Source organism: Corvus cornix, chromosome 2, assembly GCF_000738735.6.
Source record: "Corvus cornix cornix isolate S_Up_H32 chromosome 2, ASM73873v5, whole genome shotgun sequence".
NCBI classification, from domain to species: Eukaryota; Metazoa; Chordata; class Aves; order Passeriformes; family Corvidae; genus Corvus; species Corvus cornix.
This window is the reverse complement of record NC_046333.1, coordinates 27,961,876-27,972,984: the sequence shown is the minus strand read 5'-3', so window position 1 is coordinate 27,972,984 and position 11,109 is coordinate 27,961,876. Positions and strand designations below refer to the sequence as shown.

Genomic DNA, 11,109 nt, shown 5'->3' with positions numbered 1-11,109 from the left:
AAATAAATTCTGAAAGCAACTAATGCTACTATAAGTTAGCCTCAGCAGTGTATCTGTACCAGGATACACAAAGATTGATCATCCTAAGGAAGAACAGCAAACACTGCAGGCTTTAGCCCTGGTGTATAAATCCCCTTGCAATTCGAATTCCATTTTGTTCCTTGCTAAGTCCCAGGAGATGTTATGAGTAAATAAAAGCTTCTGCCCTCCTAATCACCCTTCAACCCTTCCCACCTGATCAGTTTTAGTGGTGCTGAAGAGCGGTGCCAGTAATGTCGTAACTGTGCTCCACAGAAGCTGCCCAACTGACTGCTTCTCAGCATAGTTTTCCTAAAGAAGAGAAAGCTATCTGGAGTCTGATAGGAATAAGCTTTTACATATATAAATGTATATAGTAATATATATAAATTGCAGTTTCTCCCTGTGCAGTCCAGCCATCAAGTCTGTACAAACTTAAAGGATAATATCTCAGATGAGAGGCATGACTGGCTGCTTAGTTACCAGAGGAGGTCTAAAAGGTCTGTACACTCCCTCAACCTTTCCTGCCTGTCATTCTGAAACTTTCTCTGTCAGACAGTCCCATCTGTCACTCAGAACTACATCTGTTTGCCTGTTTATTTTCTCGCTTAGGGTTGAGGTCACTTGCCCTCCTTTTAGCTAATCAGAGGAGACAGTAGCAATCAAAGCACAGTATCAGTGCTCCGGGGATGTCTTTTTTGAATAGCCTCTCTGTATGTTCTTCTGCAAATTTTGCAAAGTAATGTAGACAAATACAACCAAAGGAAAAGAACAGGGGAAAAGGTTTGGTTTGAGATCCAGCTAGAGGAAAACAGTATTGCTGAATCTATAAGCTACCTGGAAAAAAACAGGTGTAATATTTACTGAGGAATTTCTCATGTGTGACAGGAAAAAAGCATCACCAAGTTTATTAAATGGTAGCCTTTCACAGGAAAATTCAATGGATATCCCTGCACAGATGTAAAGTGCAAAAAGGAGTTGAAAGTGCTTATTTTTCAAAAAAGCAAATCAGCCTCCTGACTGCTCAGTGTTCTTAAGGGACCATCCATAAGACAACATGCCAGTCTGCATGGAGTTATTAATTTTGCTCTCTACACTTCCTCTACTAGATACCTTTGTTAGGCTCTGATAAACAGTATTAAATAGCTGTCAGGTCCTGCCTTCAAAATCAGTGCATTATAGCATCTGCTGAAGATATTCCTGTGGAATTGATTCTAAAAAATACTTTGGATGAGCAATTTGTATCTAAAGGAAAGAGCAGTGAAAGACAGACTGAGTTCAGGGAGAGAAAGCATGTCTGACTTGTTTGCCCTTTGCCTAATTGTGGAGTGGGCTGGCAATTTGCCTTACCTTGCACACCCTTGCACATCTTGAAAGGATTTAAAGCCTGTTCTCTCAAGACCGATTTCTCTTTGCAATGCTATTGTGATGAATCATGCATTACTATGATTAGCAGAGAGAGGTACAATTACTTTTTTTGCAGCCATAGCAGGCAAAGGATTGCCTGGAAGCCCAGATGTGACAGAGGTAGAAAAAGCATCCTGTGGGATATGAAGAGAATGGAGAGATGGAAATTGTTGCATGTACAGTAAAAAAAAAAAAAAAAAAGTACAAAAAAAAGTTGAAGAGGGGAACAGGAGGAGAAAGACTTGTAAATGAATACTACCAGGAACAGGGCCCTGACTGAATTGGACCTTCCCTCCAAGCAAATATGACTTTTCTCATGCATAAGAAGCTGCTTATCAGCAACTATTTGTAGCAGATGGTACTCCCCTCAAGAGCAAATTAAAAAAAAATAAAATAATGACAGAGACACTGAAAGATACTGAAGAAGAAAAATAAGCTATCCTGGAGAAGGTTTAATAATATTACCAGGCAGTTGGAAAATGCCTGTCAAAATTGAAAGGAAGCAGGGTGAGGAGACCAAGTGGAAGAGAAGGTAATTAAGAGGAGGAGAGCATTGGCCAACTGCATGGCAGTCCCCACATTGTCTCCTTTCTTGGAAAGGACAGCAAGCTGCTTCTTCCTAATGCTGGTTGTTTTTAACCTGCTTGAAGAAGGACACTGAGATGATACCAAAATCCTGAGAGCCTTTGAAATTCAAGTTCTCAATGGAGAGGGAATAAAATTTTAAATGACACAAAAGTGAACGAAGACATTTTTTTATTTCTATAGTGTACACAATAGCAATCTTTTGGTGTCCTTAATATATTTTCCTTGTTTCCCAATAATCTCACATTTCTCTCATTGTCAAGGCATGAACGCTTCCAATATTTCTAAATTTCTATCAGTCTTTATAGAGCAAAATTGCTTATAAAATGTAATCTCTTATAGGTGGGAGGGCAGCTTGTCTGAAACGTCCAAAGCAAAGGTTTAGTGCTTGCACCATTAAAACCAAAGGTGCATCTACAATCAATGCGGTAGCCACAGAATCCTGGAATAGTATGGGTTGGAACGGACCTTCAAGGTCATCTAAACCATTTCAATCCTCCTTTCGTGGGCAGAGACACCTTTCACTAGAACAGGTTGAGCAGAGCCCCATCCAACCTGGCCTTGAACACTGCCGGGGATGGGGGATCCACAGCTTCTCTGGGCAACCTGTTCCAGCGCCCCCACCACACGGAACGCATTTGTAATACCCAATCTAAACCTGCCCTCTTTCAGTTTGGAGCCACTCCCCCTTGTCCTAAAAACGTGGCCCAGCCTCCCTCACCACCCAAGTCACTTAAATCGTGTTGATGTGAATCTCAGACTTTAACAGGGCGGACTGAGTAGCGGGGCTGGAATATTGGTCCCATTTCCCTCCGACTTGACTGGAAATCCTCACTGACAGGCAATCAGAGAATCAGTCGGTTGGGAAATACCCCTATGACCATCCAGCCCATGGACCCCGCTCACACTTTCTCCAAATGCCTCTAGAAGGAGACTTCGTCCTCCCGTCTCGTCCCACCCGGCGGTGCACGGCACACCCGAGCAAGGCGGCGCAGCGGCTCCATGCGGGGCTCAGTGGACCTTCCAAGCCGCGCTGCCGGGGCGGAGGACGGACGGACGGGACGGAGGGAAGAAGGGAAGAAAGGGAGGAGGAAGACATGGAGTGTAGGACTGGCGCTCCTCTGCTGCCCTCTGCTGCGGGGCCCCGCGCCGCTCCGCTGCTCTGCGTTCCCTCCGAGCTCCCGGGGGAGCCGCCGTGCCAGGACAGCTCCGTGCAGCGAGGAGACGGGAACGGCGCTGGGAACTCCTGATGCGAGGAGATACCCGCCCTGTCCCTGATGGAGCGGCCAGAGACGGGTACCTGCAGGGACAAAGGCCGGTCCAGGAGGTGGAAACACATTATTGACACACTTGAGGGGTCAAAACTTGCCCCCCTGTGCTCCCAGAGCAAACTTAAAATTTGGCAGTGTTGTCCATTTTATGCCTGAAGATGATTAACGCCCCAATTAAGAGTTGTGAACGAGGAGAAACCATGTATTTAACAAGTTTTGTGATGTTATTGAAATGATACTCATTGAAACTTAAGCTGCACCTACGAATGCCGCATTATTCTGGGCGAGCTGGAAGGGCACAGGTGGCACCGGCACGGCGCGGACCCGCGGGGACAGCAGAGCCGGGATGCTGGGCTGCCAGCCCTCCGGCGCGGCTTTCCCTGCATCCCGGGGGCGGCGGCACACGGGCTGCATGCGAGGGTACGAGCACTCGTGGCAGAGTTTTTATTTCTCTTCAGTTTCGATAGGCTGACAGCGATTTGAGGGCTTTGACTCCGAGCGAACCGCTCGGTAGAGCCCCGCAGGTGCCCGCCGCGAGGCGGCCCTTCCCGGTCTCCCACAGCGTCGCTGTACCGCGGTCGGCACTGCTCAGGTGCCCAGAGAGGCCGAGCGCTCCTTCGCTCGCTCCCCGTCCCTTCCCTTCTGCTCCTCTCCCCGTCCTTCCCCCTTCCCTCCTCTCTTCCCTCTCCCGCCTCAGAGCGCGCGCGGGCGCCGCAGGGGGCGGGGCTGTCCCTTAGCCCCGCCCTCTCAGCAGAGGCCCCATAGGCCGCCGCCGTTGCCAATCAACGTGTCCCGCCTTTCCTCCCCGCTGCTGAATCCACCGCCGAGCAACGGATTGTGGCGGCCATCGGTTCCCTCGGCTTGCCCTGCCGCTCCCCTCCCCCGCACACCCGGTCCCGGTGCCAGTCCCGGGGGATGTAGGAAGACGCGCGGCCGAAGGTACCCGGGCAGCGCCGCCGCCACGTCACCCGGCGCGGCCGCCTATCGCCTGCAAGGGCGGGCGCAGCAGCCTCCGCGGCTGTGCGGCTGCAGGCGTTCCTCGGGGAGACCGGGAAGGGGCACGGCTGCTCCCCGCGTGCCCCCCCGCCGGCGGTCCCGCCCGGCTCTCCGTGCCTTTAGCGTGTGCCTGCCCGTCCCGCGGGGCCATGGAGCGCGCGTTCACGCCGCTGGAATGCCTCCTGCCCGCCGGTACGGTACCTCCTGTCCTGGCCCCGCCGCGCCGAGCAGCGGAGGGAGGGGAGTGGGGCGGCCGCGCCTCCCGCCCCCGCCCTGCTTCCCGCAGCCCCGCCGAGCCCCGCGCCGGCCCCGCTGCGGAAACACCGCCGTGCGTCTGCCGCGCTCAGGCTGAGGTTTGGGCTAAATACAGCGGTTTGGTACCGTGTTAACACCCTCTGGAGTTCAAAATTGGCATTTAAACCCCAACCCCTTCGGGTACTCTCCGTTTGCTGCCACCGTTTTCTCGGCTTGGCCGGGCAGAGCGCTCCGGTCAAGCGTGTCCGTCCCGTATCTCCTGTCTGTCTCCTAGATCTAGGAGTCCCTGGGCTTGGCATCCATCCCCCGTGTGCCTTTGGCTTCCCGCCTCCTGCCCATGTGCTTTGCCCTGGAGCACCCTTGCCCTTCAGTACTGCACAGCAAAGCTTTGAGGCTTGTTTTCGGGGTTTTCTTGGGGTTTCCCAAGCTGTCCAACTGTGTTGTGGTTTTAGATAGTATTTTTGAGATCTGAGAGGTGAGCTTTACTGATATACATCATTAACCTTACTATGCATCTAGAGGATGGAGCACCTGTAATAAGCACAGACTGATCCAAGTGGCTTGTGCACTGTTTGGAATAGGCACCTCTTCTTCACTCTGTGTTTGCAGTGTCTAATTCAATAGGGTCCAATTTGCTACTCGATGATACCGTTATAAACAGTAAATATTTTTGTCTTTCAAAAATGTGATTTTAAAGCTGCATAAAAATCACTTTGGCATAGCAGCTGAATTTTAACTTACACTGCTCTTTTGTGCTCTCTCTGGCACAGAGACCAGATGCTGCATTGAGGTATATGTTGTTATTTATTTACTAGTAAGACCTATAGGAAGGGCAGAGTTTAACAGAATGCACACGTCTAACAATTAAATACATTTTTACAGCTAGCAGTTTAAGAGCATGTTTAAACTCATTCCACTGTGATACATATTTCTTTTTATGTCATGCTTTGCTCTGGTTCTTTAAAACTTCTTCAGGATATGTTCAAAACTAATAACGGGTAATGGTGCACTCAAGATATTCCTGCCAGAAATGTGTATTTGTTGCTGTGTGTATGTGTTCTTTGAGACACACTGTTGCTTTGGGTGGAAAGAGGGAATGAGATGTAGGTGAGATTTTAATAGGTGGATTTTGATTCATTGTGACGTGATGTCCTCTTATATACAATAAGCAATTACTAAGTTTGTAATAAGGCCAAACAAAAAGCTACCATAAGAAGTTGATAAGAGGACTGGAGCGCCTGCCCTGCAAGGACAGGCTGAGAAAAGTGGGCTGCTCAACCTGGAGAAGAGGTTGCTGTGAGGTTGTGTGAAGTCCTCATAGCAACTGCCCAGTATCTGAAGGGGGCCTACAGGGAAGCTGGAGAAGGACTCTCCATCAGGAACTGTAGTGATAGGACAAGGACTAATGGGCTCAAATTCAAAGAGGGAAAATTTAGGTTAGATATGAGGAAGAAATTCTTTACTAGGAGGGTGGTGAGACACTGGAACAGGTTGCCCAGGGAGGCTGTGAATGTCCCAACCCTGACACTATTAAAGGCCAGGTTGGATAAGGCCTTGAGCAACCTGATTGAGTGGGTGATGTCCCTAACCATGGCAGGGAAGTTGGAACTAGATGATCTTTAAGGTCTGTTCCAACCCCTTAACGTTTTATGATTCTATGAATTTATCCCTGTGGAAGTACAGGCATTGCTGTTTGTATTATACGATAGTTGCCTTTGATAGACATTGTATGATGCTAGGGCTAACATATGTGCTCAGTTTCCAGGAGTTGCCTGTTCTTTTCTTTTTCTTTGGTTATGTTCAGTTGGATTTGAAAATTTGGGATGTTTGTTCAGTTTTCTCGTGACCCACAGCCTTCTCATTTCAGAGGCTCCAGCTGGATGCAAAGAAGCCTGCTTCTCTGAAAAAAATGTCTGCTACTTGCCTACAAATCAGTTGGTTATACAGGCAGTGCCTATAAAATGCACAGTGGTACTTCATCAAGATCCTTGTCATCATTACAGACATTCATTACCAGCATTACCAATTGAATTAGCCTGCTCAAAGTATTCAAGGCTGACCAGATTTATTTGCCAATTCTACCTTTAAGCTCTGGTATCCCACTTGGGGAACTCAGATAAAAGGTTTTCAAAATTAGATAGGTAAAATGAGCCTCCCAGTTTCTTCTGGAGGAAGTACCTACCAGTAATTCCTCCATCTGTTTGCTTCATCGGGATAGGTATTTAAGTGTCCAAATAATATAAAGCTAATCAATGAAGAATATGGCACTTTTTAGAAGCTAAACATGAGCTTACAAAATAAACCCTTGTGCGGCTGTTGAAGCAGTATGGACCTTGCCCCTTTCCCTCAATACTGTAAATAATACAATGTATAGCAGTGTTTGACTGTGTTTGTGGTGGGGACATTGTGAAAAATTTGTCAGCTATGTTTGAAGATTATTAATTACTTTGTTTCTCTTTTTGAAATTGTTGAGAAGTTATGCTGTTATTTATACAGAATAGAGTAAAACACTCCCAGATTTTAGAAAATTATAATATTAGATACCTGAATTGGAATTTCAGGGCCATTAATGCCTTGGTGATTTTAGTCAGTGTAGTTAGAGCGAGTTCTTGGGTTGTACATCTCTCTCAATCGCACCTGATTGATGTTCAAGTAGTAGATATTTGAGAACTGCTGTGCTAACTAGTATGCTCAGGGACTTTGAACATTATTCAGTCAAACAGCTGGAGCACAGTTGAAAATCACCATGCTGCAGTCAGAACACCATGCTGTGGACTTTAGAACTGTGTTGATTTGCTTAATGTAGTTCAGAATGGGTAACAAGATAGAATTCAAAGTGGGATTGAGTCTAAACTTGTGTCTTGCACATTGAAATATATTTTCATTTCCTCATGGAATGAAACCTTTAAAAAGGCTCACAGAAGGCTCCACCACAAAGACCTGTATGTATGCTGTGTGAAAGGGTCAGGCAGAAGCTTCACAGGGCAAAGCTGTTGTAGAAGGCTCATAATGATGTCACAGTACAGCCTGTGAATTAATGTCAAGAGTAGCTTTGTTTATTCTGGAGCATCCTTTGATAGACTTGACATTTCCCTCCTGCTGTGTATACCCTTTTCTTGCACTGTCATTGCCTCCTGCTGCTTGTCCCAGACTGTGCTGCAGGAACTTCTGCAGAGAGACAAGTGTTTCTAATTCATTATTTTAATACCATGAACTTTGGGAGCTGAGTGTGCTGTGCTTGTGGCTGCTTAACAGGGGAAGTACTGTAGCATCCTCTAATAAGGTTGCCCCTGAATACTTCTTGAGATTTTGAGAAGGGCAGAGTGCCAGTTTGCTAAGCTGTGTTTTCTCACAGGGAACGTTTTACATTGCCTGCCATAGCAGGGCCTGGATTCTCGCTCATCTCCAGGTGTGATTAATGATTCCTTGCCTTACACAGTCCCTAAAGTGCAGCTCAGTATTGGTTTTATCAAGTGGAGTGATGCAGAAGGAGAATATCTTCCTTAGTTTATAATCCAGCAGGTCCCAATATGAGTGTCTTGCCTTGTAGAGGTGGAGGGGCTGCAAAGAAACAGCAGATGTTATCCCTCTGCTCTCTTCTGTGCCTTGCAGAGGGTATGTTGGCGCTGAGCTTGCTCTGAGTGACAGGGAGCCTGTGCTAACAGTGAGAGTTGATTTCCCTGTCCCCACTTCTCCCTGCTCCAAGTCAAATGCACTGCTGAACTATGCTGTGTTGAGAGCTGGTGGTTAAGATTTGGTTTGCTCAGAAGTGGGCGTGTTGTCTTTATCTCACTGAAGCAAGGTCATCTATATGCCATGAGAGACAGATCCACAACACATAGGGCAAAGACTGCTTCAGAATTACAGAGAAAATATATAGTTATCTCTTTGTGCAAAGGGACTATCAGATTCTGCATTGAATTTAAAGCAAAGAGAACAAGAGGAAACAACAATACGCTCTGAATGCTCTTCCATCATTCTGCAACCTTGATTGTCTCTTGCTTTACTATGTGTCTTCTCCTGGAAATGTAACTGACTGTAAACGAGTTACCTCTGAAAGGATTGTATCACCATTTTCCTTTTAAGTGCCTGGGGCTTGAACTTCTTCCATAATGTTCCCTTTTATTTGACACTAAGGATACAAAGTTATTTTGTGAAACAGTGATATGTTTGCCATTCAGTGAATGACCTCCAGCCTGGTACAAGTGTCAATGGCTATTTAAATATCCCTTTACTAGAGCTCAGCATGGTCTCTCTGATGCATTATCTTGCAATCTAATTCACAAAATTCTGTGGTAGAAATCAAGACAGTTATGGGGTTAGGAAATCAACCTGATGGTTTCTGTTAGTTCCTAAATATTAAAGGTATATGGAAAAGGTGTAGAGTCCCAAACTATTGGGTAGCTCTGCAGTTTTGCAGGATTTGTGCCACTGCTGTTGGGTCAGATTAGTGAAGTTTTCAGATGAATCAGGTCATTTGAAAGCTGTCATTGAGTTCACCTGAACTGAAAAAGTGTTAGCAGGGGTGTCAGTTCTTTTAAGACTATTACTGGCATTCCGTAATGAAATTAGGAAGCACTTCCAATATGGCTATTGTATTGTTCTGTCTTTTTAACTTAAATGCTTTCAAAAAGCTTTTTTTTCTTCTGTGAATGTTGCTGACCTGCTCCTGTTCTTCATTTCATTTAAGTGGCATCACTATTCATCTAGCCTAGTTACCTGAAACTCATTAGTTTGTTTTTGAAGTAGCTGTTAATATTCAGCCTCAGACCCTGCTGCTTGCTAATCTGCTGTGCTGGGTCAGCATTTGTTTTGTTATTGTATTGATTACTTACAGGTGCATTTATGAGTGAAGTATTACAGGCAGAATTGCACTTAAAAGAAGTATTCATTGTTAACTTCACCACTTTCTGTTAGATCTTTGCTTTCACACATTGAAAGCTTTTGGAGTTCTTTATCTTTTTTTTTTTTAAATGCTTTATATGCAGATGTGTTATTTGGAATGGGGTAACAAAGCATCTTTAACCATTTTAAGAAGGCACTTTTAACCATTGGAACTACTAGGAAAATGAATAGACATTTACTTATTTTACTTATTTTTGTACACACGCACAGGGCCTCCTTTTGAAACATGTTGACTTCAGTTGCTGTTTATGTGGATGATGGATCCTTACCATGTGCAGTGTCAGTGCACTGATAGTTCCATATCTTGCAGTCTTGAACAGGGCATAGCTCTCTTTTGAGTGGGAATATGATGGTGGAGGGGTCTAAGGTCATCTCAAAAAACACAAAAAGCAGGGGAAAAAAATAACAACCCAAAAACTAAACCAAAAATCCACCTCCAAAAACCCCACAATAAAGCATCCTAACAAAAAGAACCCCAAACTAAGAAAAAAATCTTCAAGACCCCAATGAGTATAAGAGCAATAATGATGTTACTGGAATTTCTGAGACAAAAACTCACATTCATTACTGCTTGCCCGGATAGTAAAGCACCTGGATAAATTAAATTCCTTTTGGAAGGTCTTGTTATTTTCCATCAGCTGAGGCTTAAAGCTTGGAAATACACTAGCTTATCTCCTGTAGTCTTTTTTTTTCCCCTCATCTCTTTTTTTTTTCTTCACCTGTGATTTAACACCAGCTGAGGAGGTGGGAAATACACTTGTTCAAGTCATCAAATGTTCATGTTGTTTGTATCCAATTAAATGTGTGGAGGACTGCTGAAAACCATTCAAACTTGTTAGTGTTTAAAGAGCAAAGTATTAGCCTTAAGAAGGTGCAGGAAGTCAAGGAGAATACTGAACTTTCAACTTTCATTTCTCCTCTGCTGTATTCACTTGCATGTCTCTGATCAGCCCTTAAAACACTGTAACAGTTTCATAGCACCTTTAGCATTATGCTATATCTCAAATCTGCGCATATACATATATATAAAAGCTAGTTTTACTTTCTGGAAGTGGAAAACAGAAGAGGCTTTGTTTGGTTTTTTTTCCTGTTTACAAGCTCATCTAAGTCTGATTTATGGAGAAATTGAATATGAAGCATAGAAATGAAGTACTTTATTTACACAGGAGAAAACCTAACACAGGTAGGTTTCAGATTTTTTGAGATCCAAAATAACAAATCCCAGGCATCCTTGTGGATTTGCTTTATGTTTGAACATCCTGAGATATTAATCAAAGCTTAATCTGTACAGAAAATAGCAGCATCAAGAGTAAAACCTAAATCAAAGTCTTAAAAAAAGAAAACTAAAAAAAAAAAAACCAAGTAAACAAACCGCCTGAAAACCTTTAGTGCTAACACTAAAGGGTTAGCAGCTCCTCTTCATTAGTCAGTTCTCAACAGCTCTCACTTCTAATGAGTTTTAGGTTTGGATGTAAGCTCAGGGGTTAGGACCTTTAAGAACAATGCTATTAACTTTGTCCAGGGAAACTACCAGTTAGAAATGTAACTTTTTCCTTTTTCTGTGTGACATAAAAGTAACCATGCCGGTCTCAAAGTACCCTTGTTGAAAAATGTGGATAAAAGAAGGGGGAACACTTCTCTCCCTCTGCCCTCCAATAAAACAAAACAAAAC

The 11,109-nt window shown here is 44.7% G+C and overlaps 1 protein-coding gene across 2 annotated transcripts in view; it reads left to right on the top strand.

Moving 5' to 3' along the window:
* The first annotated feature begins 4,102 nt into the window (after nt 1–4,102).
* Nucleotides 4,103–11,109, top strand: part of TPK1 (thiamin pyrophosphokinase 1) — a 309,386-nt gene continuing 302,379 nt past the window's right edge. The window contains exon 1 of one of the 2 annotated variants that reach the window (XM_039549358.1): nt 4,103–4,469. In XM_039549358.1, the coding sequence (XP_039405292.1) occupies nt 4,427–4,469 (43 nt within the window). In that variant the 5' untranslated portion in view covers nt 4,103–4,426. The remainder of the gene's footprint in view (nt 4,470–11,109) is intronic. The other variant, XM_039549357.1, reaches the window with a different exon arrangement.